The 14,915-nt window shown below is 39.2% G+C and overlaps 1 protein-coding gene across 2 annotated transcripts in view; it reads right to left on the minus strand.

Moving 5' to 3' along the window:
• Positions 1-14,915, minus strand: part of mpl (MPL proto-oncogene, thrombopoietin receptor) — a 49,241-nt gene that overhangs the window by 34,131 nt on the left and 195 nt on the right. For both annotated transcript variants that reach the window (XM_062028208.1, XM_062028207.1), the window contains exons 2-5: positions 14,756-14,876; positions 9,339-9,517; positions 6,959-7,116; positions 566-722 (exon numbers count right to left, since the gene is read on the minus strand). In XM_062028208.1, the coding sequence (XP_061884192.1) occupies positions 566-722; positions 6,959-7,116; positions 9,339-9,517; positions 14,756-14,876 (615 nt within the window). The remainder of the gene's footprint in view (positions 1-565; positions 723-6,958; positions 7,117-9,338; positions 9,518-14,755; positions 14,877-14,915) is intronic.

Genomic DNA, 14,915 nt, shown 5'->3' on the forward strand with positions numbered 1-14,915 from the left:
ACATATAACTTTGTCTTGAATTTGAAAAAAAACAACATTTTATTTTTCACTAAAGAAGGGTTCAGTGAATGCGCATATGAAACTGGTGGGGTTCGGTACCTCCAACAAGGTTAAGAACCACTGCACTAACCCCTGTTCCACCGTGTTGCCTTCAGCTAACTTTTAAATGTTGAATTAAAAAAAAAAATTCATTATTAAACACTGAACATTCTTTTACACATGGACACACACAGAAGTGCCGTCAATGGGAACCAGGTACTGGGAATAAGTTATGTATGTAATTATTACATTGTTTGATAGTGTTATATTTAGTTAAAAATACATTTTATGTGCATCAAGTATTTTCCTATGTCATAGTAATTAAAATCAAAATCCACTAACTTATTCAATGATACTAGTCCTGTATTTACTGGGTATCGTTTCGAAACCAAAATCCCCAGTATCATCCACTGATAATCTTAAACTGTAAATGTCAAAATGATTTTTATTTATTCAAATTGTATGACTCTTAATTATTCTAAAAGCCTTAGCACACACACTTTCCCCCACTATCAGCAGTACACACCTGCACTTTGTGGCACCATCTCCTTTGCAGAATCTGACCAGGGACTCCAGTGTCCTGCATTGTCACTGTTGGCACACTTGACTGCGACCTGGACTTGGACCTCTTCCCCTGGGATAAGCGGTCCTAGCACCCCTGTGTCATCCCACTTTTCAATTCCCTGGAGTACAAAAACATTTTTTTTAACAGATCATGTGAATCGTTCCTCATCTAAAAATATTTCAATAGTTAGTCTTACATTCTAATGAAGCTTAAAGGTTTAACCTGGACTGTGTATTCCTCTCATTGTCCAACTTGTTGTAACAACGATGTAATAAACTATCAAAGAAACTCTGACACATTGTGACAACCAACCACATCATAGGATGATTGTCCAATACTATATGGCACAGGTGTCAAACTCAAGACCCGCCACATTATTTTAAGTGGCCTGCGAAAGCCTGGAAATAATATGCGTTAATAAAATGCTTAATCTTTTCTTACTAAATATATTTGTTCTTTCCCTTTTGACATTAAAAATCATGTACTGCATGCAATTGTACATCTTTGAAAAAATTCAATACTATCAAAATCGAAACATTATATTATCATGTATTCCAAAAATATTTTTTGTCAAAATAAAGATAAATACTGTACTTAAATGATTTCAAAACAAATGATCAATTACAATGCAGACTTCTTTTACTGTAAAATTCTGGTGACTGAGCTGCCAGTTTTTGAAGTAAAATTTAAATATGTTTTTGCAGCTTATGTAAAAAAATATATTGTTAATGTATTATATAAATACATGTATATTCATATATTACTCATAATTAAATGCGGCCCTCTGAGGTGCAACCATAACTGCGATGTGGCTTTCAATGAAAAGGAGTTTGACACCCCTGATATATGAGTTGGCTGTCACAATATTTTTGTAGAGGTAAAACCAATGTTTTTCTTTTAAAAGGAAAAAAAAATCAGAATTTAATTAGAAAGTTTAATATTGTTGCATCTTAACACAAAATGAGCAAGGAACAACAGAAAACATATATTTGGGCCAGCCTACTGTATGTATGAATATTAGGGATGTGAATCTTACAACTCACGATTCAATTTCAATTGGGGTGACGATTCAATTACGGATCGTTTGTCAATTCGAAACGAATCTCGATTAAAACCGATTCTTGCGATATATTATTTTGTATAAGAATGATAATAAAACCTTTTAAAAACTGGTTACAGGTTACAAAACGTCCTTTTGGTTGCTGACATATAAGCGCAGAGGGTAAGCTGGAGATGGCCTAAAAACTTATTTTTAGATATTTATTTCTTAATAGTTAAAAAAAATATTTAAAAAATCTGAAAAAAATGAATGAAATCAAATATTTATTTTTTTTAACCCTTGGGTGGTGTTTGGGTCTGTGGGACCCGTTTTCGATTTTTATTAAAAGAAAAATGATACAATTAATTAATTTTTCAAACTGAGACTCAATGATTTTGGCTCATTTTCTGTGAAGAACATATATCAGAATACATATTTAATGAACACACACCATACACCCCCCTACACATTTCTATTACATATAAGATGTCCGGGTCCACTGGACCCGGGGCTAATAGAAGTGTGGAAATTGATGTATATTGATGTTCACACACACACACACACACACACACACACACACACACACACACACACACACACACACACACACACACACACACACACACACACACACACACACACACACACACACACACACACACACACACACACACACAGCAGCCCTAGACAGGGGGAGGACAGAGTGTAGGTACACAGAACATCAGAGGGTCAAATGTGTGAGAAAATGAGAGCAGACTGTGTTGACAAACAATGTTGCAACTTTGTGTGGGAACCGCAGGTGCAGAAACACAAAAGAAGAATCCCTGTGGGATGCAGAAACTGGCAGAGAAATTTCCATGCAACGTTCATATTGTTGTTACTCAGCCAGCGTTTGTGGGTCTCAGACTTAGACTTACTTTTTATTGTCATTCAAATTTGAACTTCACAGTACAGATAAGAACACACTTTTGTTGCATTAGCTCATGGTAGTGCAGGATAAAAAAGCAATAAGGTGCAGATATAAATAAATAGATTACTGTCCAGATAAATATATTGCACTTTTGCATATGCATCCACGTTTATGGATGTATGTTATATTGTCTTTATATTCCAGCGAGTTAATCCATTTTTGGGGGGAATTGAGGGAATTATTATGATGCGTTCAAGAGTCTTATTGCCTGAGGGAAGAAGCTGTTACAGAACCTGGAGGTTCTGCTTCGGAGGCTGCGGAACCTCTTTCTAGAGTCCAGCAGTGAAAACAGTCCTTGGTGGGGGTGGGAGGAGTCTCTGCAGATTTTCTGAGCCCTGGTCAGGCAGCGGCTTTTTGCGATCTCCTGGATAGGAGGAAGAGGAGTCCTGATGATCTTCTACGTCGTCCTCACCACTCTCTGGAGAGACTTCCAGTCTGAGGCACTGCAGGCTCCAGTCCAGACAGAGATGCAGTTGGTCAGCAGGCTCTCTGTAGTGCCTCTGTAGAATGTGGTGAGAATGGGGGGAGGGAGCTGTGCTCTTTTCATCCCACGCAAAAAGTGCATGCGCTGCTGAGCTCTTTTTACAAGAGCGCCGGTGTGTAGGGACCAGGTCATATTGTCAGTTATCTGCACCTCCAGGAACTTGGTGCTGCTTACTATCTCCACCGCTGTGCCGTTGATGTAGAGTGGAGCGAGGTTGGACTGGTGCTTCCTGAAGTCAACGATGATCTCCTTGGTCTTGTCGATGTTCAAGACCAGGTTGTTGGTTCTGCACCAGTCAACCAGATGTTTCACCTCCTCCCTGTAGTCCATGTCGTTGTTGTCACGGATGAGGCCCACTACTGTCGTGTACTTCACAATGTGGTTAGTAGTGGACCTGGCGCAGCAGTCATGAGTCATCAACGTGAACAGCAGCGGACTCAGGACGCAGCAATGGGGGGAGCCGGTGCTCAGGGAGATGGCACTGGAGGTGTTGTTGCCCACTCTCACAGACTGAGGTCTGTCTGTGGAAGTCAAGCAGCCCGTTGCAAAGGGGGGTACTGAATCCAAGGGGGGCCAGTTTGCTCACCAGGTGCTGCGGGATGATGGTGTTGAACGCCGAGCTGAAGTCAAGGAACAACATCCGCACTTGTGTGTCCTTTCCTTCCAGATGTTCTAAGCTCAGGGGTGGAGTGCAGAGGAGATGGCGTCCTCTGTGGAGCGGTTAGGGCGATAAGCAAACTGGTATGGGTCGAATGTGGGGGGAAGTCTGGATACAATATATTCCTTTACCAGCCTCTCGAAGCACTTCATTACAGATGTTTTTGGGGATAAGGTAAACATCTGTTCAGTATTTTAACATAAAACTGTTTGATTGTGAGGCATTAAAAGCCACGAAATGCAACGAGTCCATCAGACCCACAAACACTGGCTGAGTAACAACAATATGAACACCACACAAGGGTTAAATTAGAAATCAATTTTGAATTTTAATAAATGAGAATTGCTCTTCTTTTGTTCTATTTTTTTCAGCACCTCTAATCAATATATGAGTGCACGTGACAACCAACTGGGTATTTTTTGCTAGCATTAAGGCTTACATCTGCGTGACAATAATAACAATTTAACAGTGGTCCCTCGTTTATCACTGTTAATTGGTTCCAGACCCTGCTGTGATGATATTTTTAGAGTTTGAGCATAAAAAAACAACCTGTGTATGATTTTCTAAAGTTTCTAAGTTTTTAACATTATTAAATCCTTCTAGACATGAAGTAACTCCCCTATGATGACCTTTACACTTTTTTGCCATATATAGTAGACATAGTAACAGAAAATAAGACATATTGTACTGTAATAAATATAATACATACTGTACAGTAATAGAGATGCACGCACGTACGCACACACACATGAAACACATGTATTGATTTACGTGGACCCCGACTTAAACAAGTTAAAAAATGTATTCGGGTGTTACCATTTAGTGGTCAACTGTACGGAATATGTACTGTACTGTTCAATCTACTAATAAAAGCTTCAATCAATCAATCAATGCACACACACACACACACACACAAGCGCGGGCACGTACACGCACGCACACACACGCGCACACACACACACACTCACACTGTTCTAAAACATAACCTAACTTGTGAAAATACGGAAACTTATTTGATGATAACGATGACAGTACAGTACAGTACACTACCTTAGATTTATTCCTTAAAGCTAATTTAACCATTCTATTTTTAAAAATTGATTTTGGCAAAAAAAATATCTGAAATGTGCTTAAATATACATATTTTGACTGAAAACTTGGCTGCAGTCAAATGCAAAATAGCAAAGAATAATCATATGATTTTTTGATAAATACAATTTTAAAAACCGCGATAGAGTGAAGTCGTAAAATTAGAAGCAGAAAGTAGCAAGGGGTTCAAAGATTCTGTATAGCTTTGTTTAGTTATAAACCAATTATGTAAAAGCCTCAAAGTCAAATATGGAAGGGCGGAATATTTACAATTGGATATGAAAAACAAAAAGTCCTACCACCTCAAGTTCAGCCGTCTTACTCTAAGGCAGTAATTCTCAAACTGTAGTAGGTGTACCACTAGTGGTAGGTGGGCTTCATCTCGTGCGGGGGTCGCATGCGGCTCTTTAGCACCGCCCTAGTGGCTCCCTGGAGCTTTTTCAAAAATGGAAAAGATGGTGGAAAAATATATTTGTTGTTTTAATAATGTTTCTGTAGGAGGACAAACATAACACAAACCTTCCTAATTGTTAGAAAGCCCACTGTTTAATATGTTTGTGTTTATGCTTCACTGATGACAGTATTTGGCCAGCGCCGTTTTGTCCTACTAATTTTGCCGGTCCTTGAACTCACCGCAGTTGGTTGATGTGTACAACTTTCTCCGTCGCTGCCACAGAAAGACATGTTTCATGCCATTCCTTCTTTGTCTCATTTTGTCCATCAAACGTTTTATGCTGTGCGTTAATGCACAAAAGTGAGCTTTGTTGATGTCATTGACTTGCGTGGAGTGCTAATGCTGTGTGTACATATTGCATCATTATGCCTCGTTTGTAGGTATATTTGAGTTAATTTAATTTCCTTTACTTATGTCCTCTGTGTATTTAATTGATATTTGCATGTCTCATGACACATTATCTGTATGTAATATTGGCTGGATATCTGATTATGTGCCATGTTGTTCCAGACAACAGCAAACATTACCATGTTGTTCCAGACCACAGCAAACGTTACCCAGCTTGCAAATATTGTAATAAATCCATTAGAAGAAGACAGCTTGTCCTTTCCTTTAACTTGGGCACACACATCTATACCTTTTGGCAGTTTTAAGCCAATAATTTCCAGGAGTTATCTAACCCTCGGAGACACTTCCTAATGTGTTGCCTTCATAATAACACTTATATAAGGCTTTTAACTTTTTGCGGCTCCAGACACATTTGTTTTTTGTATTTTTGGTCCAATATGGCTCTTTCAACATGTTGGGTTGCCGACCCTTGATCTAGTGGTACGCCAAACCGAACCACTAGATTAAAGTACAGTGTTTTATTTTGCAATATTGACACACAGTGTTACTGTTCAAACTGTGTGTAATGTTACAGTGATCAAAAATATTATTTATAATTGTTAAATAAAAACCTATGCTATGTTTTTAAGAAATACTTAGGCTTATTACGCTACTGTATATTAACCTCTTAAGGCCCAAGCTGTTTGTTTACATGCTTTTTTAAATTTCTCTTTGCTATTTGGGCTTATTGGACCCTAATTAGAATACAAACTAAAAATCATCTTTTAATATGATGTACTTAGTCCATAAGTACACAAATGTGTACTTCATGTGTAGTGACATGCACATTTTTATTTTTACACTTTTTTTTTCCAAATTCCATTGTATGTCATACTCTTCTGACACCACCAGATAGCAGTATAAGTGTCCATATGTCGGCATAAGACCCCAATTCAGTAGTGTACACAATTTTGGAAACAAGAGCTAAAAGGTGCTGTCCACGCCACTAAGGCCTTTAGAGGTTAAGGTTGGTCATTATGGTGGTACTTGGAGAGACACATTTTTGTGAGGTGGCACTTGGTGAAAAAAGTTTGAGAACCACAGCTCTAGAGAACACTATGGAGGTGAGCTCTGGTCCTAATTATGTACATTTCCATACCACCATTTAAGAAACAGGTGGCGGCATATAATGATTGTGACAACCAATTCCCTGCTTTTATTAGACCCACTGATTCATCAGTGGGGGAAAATATATTTTAAAATACAAGCGTATCTTAAATGTACTTAAAAATAAATAAATGTAATAACAACACATGTTCCTTGTCATCTGTACCTCTTTCGTCGTCTCTCCCATGCCTTCAGAGGAGTATTGGATCCTGTATTTCACTTTATCCTCCCAGTATTTTGGCACCCTGCTGAGCCATGAAATTTGCAGCTGGCCAGCTTTGCCATTTTGCTGTAAAGACACGTTGAAGGGTGCGGCCAGGAGAACTGAAAAAAAAAAAGACAGAATTTGATATATATATATATATATATATATATATATATATACACTATATTGCCAAAATGGCCACCTATCCAAATGATGAAAATCAGGTGCCCTAATCACTTGGCCCGGTGTATAAAATCAAGCACTTAGGCATGGAGACTGTTTCCACAAACATTTGTGAAAGAATGGGCCGCTCTCAGTGATTTCCAGCCTGGAACTGTCATAGGATGCTACCTGTGCAACACATCCAGTCGTGAAATTGACTCACTCTTAAATATTCCAAAGTCAACTTTATTATAAGAAAAGTGAAGAGTTTGGGAACAACAGCAAGTCAGCCACCAAGTGGTAGGCCACGTAAACTGACAGAGAGGGGTCAGCGGATGTGCAAAATGGACGAGTTTGGGTTTGGAGGTTGCCAGGAGAACGCTACATTTCTGACTGAAATGTGCCGAGTATGAAATTTGGTGGAGGAGGAATTATGGTGTGGGGTTGTTTTTCAGGAGTTGGGTTCCAGTGAAAGGAACTTTGAATGCTCCAGGATACCAAAACATTTTGGACAATTCCATTGGATGGCTTTTCAAGTTCATATGTGAGTAAAGGCAGGTGGCCAAATACTTTTGGCAATATAGTGTATATATACCTCGGAATATCCAACCCCACCTGTCTCTGGATTAAAGACTTCCTGACTGACCGCCGTCAGAGGGTGAGGATGGGTACCCACACCTCCACAGCCCTCAGCCTCAGCACCGGCTCACCTCAGGGCTGCGTGCTGAGCCCCCTGCTCTACTCACTCTACACCCACGACTTCACAGCCACCCACCCCGGCAATCACATCATAAAGTTTGCCGATGACACAACGGTGGTGGGCTGCATCTCTGGGGTCGACGAGACGGCATACCGGGACGAGGTGGAGCAGCTGGCAGTGTTGAGCAGGGCGAACAACCTGAAGCTGAACCAGCCCAAGACCCAGGAAGTGATCTTGGACAGCAGGAGGAGAAAAACTACCATACAGCCCCTGTACATCGACGGGGGCTGTGTGGAAAGAGTCTCATCCCTACGCTTCCTGGGAGTTCACCTGGAGGAGGACCTGTCCTGGAGGACCAACACCACGGCTATCGTCAAGAGGGCACAGCAGAGGCTCTACTTCTTGAGAGTACTCAGGAATCTCCACCTGAGACAAGATCTACTGGTGTCCTTCTACCGCTGTTCTGTGGAGAGCATCCTCACATACTGCATCTGCGTATGGTTCTGCAGCTGCACAGCAGCAGAGAGGAAAGCTCTCCAGAGGGTCGTCAAATCGGCCCAAAAAATCATCGGGTGCCCCCTCCCCTCCCTGAAGAACTGTACAACTCCCGCTGGCTGAAGAAGGCAGCCAACATACTCAAGGACCCATCCCACCCCGGCAACAGCCACTTCGATCGGCTGCCTTCCGGCAGACGTTTCAGAACCATGCGAACCCGCATAAATAGACTCAAGAACAGTTTCTACCCCCGGGCCATAACTGCACTAAACGCAGCTGGAATGTAAAAAAAAAACAAAAAAAAAAAACTCATGCCACCGGTCAATCACGATCCGAGACTGTGCAATCAGCGATTACACGCCAACTGGACAATATTTATCATATTTATTTACATATTTTAATCCAAAACAAAATGCCTGCACAGCATAGGAGGTAGGAAATGCTGACTCCCACCCCCTCAGCACACTGGGAACCAGCATTACTCCTCTCTAGTCAGTTCACTAGTCACTTTATACTTTTTACTGTCTCGTTTTTTTTACATTGCCTCTTAGAGTGGTCTTAGGCCATATTGCATATTGTGTATATTATGTTGTTTTTGTATATTGTGTGGTTTCTTCTTTTAAAAAAAAAAATGCAAAGCACCTTAGGGAAGCAACCTAAATTTCGTTGGACCTGTACCTGTACATGCATAATGACAATAAAGATAAAGATCATTCATTCATTCATTCATTCATTCATATATTGTATGAATATCTCGTTACACAATTTTAAGAAGATATGCAACTGCACAGTACAGTTTTTCTGTGAAAATTGAAGGAAAGAACAAATGCGTTTAACAGAAAGTACCTTATTGACACAGGTTATTTCATTATAGCACATGAAATGATGTCAGTTTGACACCTGTGCACGAGGCCATCATAAGATGAATTAATATGAATTGATGAAGGAACGACTGGTTTAGAAGAGGGAAAATAAAAGTCTTACTGTGGTCTTCCACACTGACAGTGCGACTGCAGATGGTGATGTTGGTGTTCTGCTCCACCACTTTAAGATGTATGTCCACGTAGGTGACAACATCCAAATAAGGGAATGAGCAGATGTGGAGGAACGTCCCGTCCGTCGTTCTCTGGATTGACATGTCACATCTTTTCTCTCTGGGCCGCCTTGATTGTGAGGACATGCACAATTGTTGCATGTGATAAATATCATAAAGACCAGTGATTCTCAAACTGTGGCACATGCAGTGGTACGCCAAATAGTCACTTGATTAAATGGTCAAACACAGTGTTACTATTCAAACTGTGTGTGATATTACAGTGGCCAAAAATATTAAATATACTTGTTGAATAAAACCTCTGCCTTATTTTTAATTTATAGGATAGAATAGGATAGGACTTTAATGCCATTGCACAAGTACAACGAAACTATGTTTTCAGCACAAACCCGTTCAAGATTTGACAAACAAACAGTGTACAGGGTTACAGAACAGGAACGCTGATGGGTCGCCAAAGGCGCCCCGTAAAAGAAAGGAAAAAGGTACAACGCTGGGGAAGAAGATGAGTAAAAAAATACAATCCAGACTGGGCTCCTAAGGGGGCTTGGTCTGGAGTGGGAAAAGACCTCCATGCAATGCACGCATAAACACGTTACATTTAATCACGACAACTCGCAACAGAGGGGCGGGGAATTGGGGCCCTGGAGGGCGACTGCTGCTATGAAGCGCTGCCAGCCGACCATCACCCTGAGGGGAAACAAGCGGTGGTGAAGGCGTGGGGTGGGGGAGGGTGTGTGTGTGTGTATGTGCCCATTGTCTTGGGTGTGATGATGTAATGTTCATAGACTGAGGCCGATCTGCATGCAAGCAAAAGTTCGACTCCAGGTGTCGTTGAGGAGGGAGGGAGGTCAAAAGCGTCCATCATTGAGGTGTCCTCGGGGGTGTTTTCAGAACAGCCTGTTCCTGTTGTTCACAGCGTCAAGGCCATTCGAGGGAGTCAAATCGTAGATTAGGATGTTTGTTTTCCGCGAGCAGACAATACAATGACTTGTCTGTTCTATTTGTCCATGCTTGCTGCTCTCATATTCATATTATATTTAGGCCTACTACTCTATTGTATTTTAACGCTGGTCAACATGGTGGTACCTGGAGAGCCAAGTGTTTTCTGAGGTGGTACTTGGTGCAAAAAGTTTGAGAACCACTGAGACACTGATGACAAACATACGTTGTATGAATGTATTGAAGGCCAGCTGGTGTGGGTGTGCATGTGTAAACCTCATTCTTTGACGCTATTTTAAATTAAATTAAATGAGTTTATTTCGGTCATATAATCAACCATTTTGTGTGATCAGTTTAACAGTACAGTTTATACATATTAACAATCATACACATACACACACAAAAAGAAAAAGAATGACGGAAAAAGGAATAGGCTGAAGTCAAGGCTTATATTTGCCTATCCTATACATTCACTGAAAATTAGATTGCCTGGAACATCAACGTTCAAAAAATCAATGGGATGGAAGTAATCATAGCTATATTTTATAATGTTCCATTATTTTACCTTTCAAGGCTTTCTTAAACCTTAACAAAGAACTACATGTCTTCAACTCATCACTGAGCTTGTTCCATCATTTAACTCCTAGAACTGAAATACATTTGTATTTTATATTCGTTCTTACTTTACCTATTCCAAAAATCAATATCCCCCGTAAATTATAGTTTTCTCCTCTTAATTTAAATAACTTATTTGACGTGTGTACTAGCACTCTCGTCTCACAACATACAGTTTAAACCCCGGTTGGATCCCAGAGCAGTGTAGCAGTTCCTATTCACAATCAATAGTGACAAAAATATCAGCATACAGCCGGTATAGCATGAAGTCAATTTGGTGGACACATTATGAATCACAATTTCCCTAACATCACAAAATCGTCAATTATATTCACCTTTATGAGTTCAAACCCCGGAAGAGTCATACCAAAGACTATAAAAATGGGACCCATTGCCTCCCTGCTTGGCACTCAGCATCAAGGGTTGGAATTGGGGGTTGAATCACCAAAAATGATTCTCGGGCACGGCCACCGCTGCTGCTCACTGCTCCCCTCACCTCCCAGGGGGTGAACAAGGGGATGGGTCAAATGCAGAGGACAAATTTCACCACACCTAGTGTGTGTGTGTGACAATCATTGGTACTTTAACTTTAACTTAATTTGTTGACAAATGTCCCCATATTTGAATACATGCAGGGTTTACAGAGATATTCCTCAGCTGCCTTGCTTTTCTTTTTTTTTAATTTTGGGGCTACAACAGCTTACTGATAGATGACAGTTCAGTTTCAGTTTATTTCAAACATGCATACGATACAATGTAATGCACCACACATTTTCAGTTGTTTCATTACAGCACGTCCGAAAAGGAGTAGGAAGAAGCAGAGCTTATTTAATACTACCCCTTTTCTTACCATAGCAATTTTATCCAATTTCCTTGTTCTCTGTAACAGAACAGTGAACAAATAAATAATAAATAAATAATATACTGTAGTAAGCAAACCAAATATTAAATACATAAATAATCTTTGTCTCAAAAGAAAAAAAGAAGGAAAAATAGGGTTCAAGATGTTCATCATAATTCTTGTTCTGTGTACTTAGTGAACACTCGTAGTTTGAACAGTCTCTAAAACTTAATCATATTGGTGCTTTGTTTGATTTATTTGGTTAATCCATTCCATAATTTAATTCCACATACAGATATACTAACAGTTTTAAGTGTTGTACGAGCATACGGATGTTTTAAATTCGATTTTCCTCTAAGGTTATATTTCTCCTCTTTTGTTGAAAAGAATTGTTGCACATTCTTGGGTAGCAGTTTATAGTTTGCTTTGTACATAATTGTAGCTGTTTGCAAATGCACCAAATCATTGAATTTCAATAATTGTGATTTAATAAATAAAGGGTTTGTATGTTCTCTATATCCAACATTATGTATTATTCTAATTTATCTTTTTTGTAACAAAGTTAGTGAATGAAGCGCAAATTTGTAGTTGTTTCCGCATATTTATACACAATAACTCAGATATGGTAACACAAGTGAGCAGTAGTGTATAACATAACACAATAGCGTTTATGGTAGCAACTGATGCACGACATTGACATCAAGATGTATGCATTATGAGAAAACAGCTTGCAAATAGCTTGCCACTGTACTGTGCATGAAAAGGTTAATATAGACCAGCGTTTCTCAAAGTGTGGGGCGCGCCCCACTGGTGGGGAATAGAGACATGACAGGTGGGGCGCGAGGAACTGGAGGAAATTTCACTTTAATTTTTTTTTTTTTTTTCAATTATATTCTTAGATATTTTTTTTTACTATGCTTTCATTTTCTATACACACTGTAACTCACTTTGTGATTCTGTCTGTGAAATCCGCTATATAAATAAATGTAAATTACTTATTTTTCCTGTAGGCTTTAAATTTCTAGGTAGGAGCGAAAGTTTGACGGACATAGCAACAGTAACTAATGGGGGCGGGGCTAAGCGGAAGCTCTGTGAATGGCGAGTCACTGTGCGAGGATTTGCTGTTTTGCAAATACATAAAAAATAGAGCCAATGCTGATGAGCTGTTCAATATAATGGACAGTTTCCTCAAAGAACACGACCTTAAATGGGAAAACTGTGTGGTCTTTTGCTCTGATGGCGCACAGACCATAGCAAAGTCAAGAAACGGGCTGCAGGCTCTAATAAAGAGGGTTGCACCAAATGTGCATTGGACACACTGCGTCATTCACCGGGGAGCACTCGCGTCAAGGCAGCTCAGCCCCGAACTCAATGAGGTTTTAACAGTGGCAGTGTTAAGCCTGCAACCCCGATTTGAAAAGCTGTGCAGTGCAAAACAGGCTCATTGCAGCCACTAATGCTGGAGTACTGTAAAACTCATGTTCACTTGCCCTGTCTTGCCAAATGCATTAGCTCCTCCTTTTTTTTTTTGCAAAGATTGCAAAGTGGCACTTTTATTTTTATTTATTATTGAACTTGATGCAAGTTATTTGATTTATAATTGAACTTGATGCAAGTTATAACACTTTTATTTGGTTTATTATTGAACTTGATGCAAGTTATAACACTTTTATTTGATTTATTATTGAACTTGATGCAAGTTATAACACTTTTATTTGATTTATTATTGAACTTGATGCAAGTTATAACACTTTTATTTGATTTATTATTGAACTTGATGCAAGTTATAACACTTTTATTTGATTTATTATTGAACTTGATGCAAGTTATAACACTTTTTTGATTTATTATTGAACTTGATGCAAGTTATAACACTTTTATTTGATTTATTGTTGAACTTGATGCAAGTTATAACACTTTTATTTATTTATTATTGAACTTGATGCAAGTTATAACACTTTTATTTGATTTATTATTGAACTTTATTATTGAACTTACTTGGGAGGGCGTGGCGAAGTTGATAGAGTGGATGTGCCAGCAATCGGAGTGTTGCTGGTTACTGGGGTTCAATTCCCACCTTCTACCTTCCTAGTCACGTCCGTTGTGTCCTTGGGCAAGACACTTCACCCTTTGCCTCTGATGGCTGCTGGTTAGCGCCTTGCATGGCAGCTCCCGCCATCAGAGTGTGAATGTGTGTGTGAATGGGTAGATGTGGAAATACTGTCAAAGTGCTTTGAGTACCTTGAAGGTAGAAAAGCGCTATACAAGTATAACCCATTTATTTATTTATAACTTGATGCAAGTTATAACACTTTTTTTGATTTATTATTGAACTTGATGCAAGTTATAACACTTTTGTTTGATTTATTATTGAACTTGATGCAAGTTATTTTATTTGATATTGAACAGCTGCACAGTTATTTTATTTATCATTGAACTTGATGTTATTTTATGTTATTGAGTTTGAATGTATACAACTTGATGTTACTTGATGTTCAATACATTTTAAAATGTTAAGCTTGGCATTAGCGTTCTGTTAGGGCGATGGGGGCAGGTGGGGCTTGAAAACTCCCCCTTGTCCAAAGTGGGGGATGACAAAAAAAAGTTTGAGAACCACTGATATAGACACAACATCAACAAATACTACAATAATAATGCAATAGAATACAGGGATTAATTTTTTTTTTTTTTTAATTATCAAATGACATCCCTAATTTGCATGTACTATTTCAAGTGCACTAAGGTACCAGTGAGCAATTAAGCCAGTCTCAAGATTATAATATGATTAAAATTGCACCAAGAAAAGAATAAAACATTTTCAGCAAACAGGTTTTTCCCTGACACTGAAGCAAATTATTACTAAATAATAAACGATGCAAGTGCAAGTAAAGTCCTCAGCACTCAGTTTTTAGTGACAATAAGTTCTTCAAAACATACTGATTGATGACATACTCGCCAATGTTGTAGTAGAAATTGCATGTGCTATTTCCTGTGGTCTCAAAGAAGCAGGTGAAATCCTCCTCTGTCCTCGTGAAACATTTCGGGTCTGCCTCATCCTTAAGGAGCAAAATATCTAACCCAGAAACAACGACCACAAAACATTAGAGATACT

Source organism: Entelurus aequoreus, linkage group LG19, assembly GCF_033978785.1.
Source record: "Entelurus aequoreus isolate RoL-2023_Sb linkage group LG19, RoL_Eaeq_v1.1, whole genome shotgun sequence".
In the NCBI taxonomy this organism is placed as follows: domain Eukaryota; kingdom Metazoa; phylum Chordata; class Actinopteri; order Syngnathiformes; family Syngnathidae; genus Entelurus; species Entelurus aequoreus.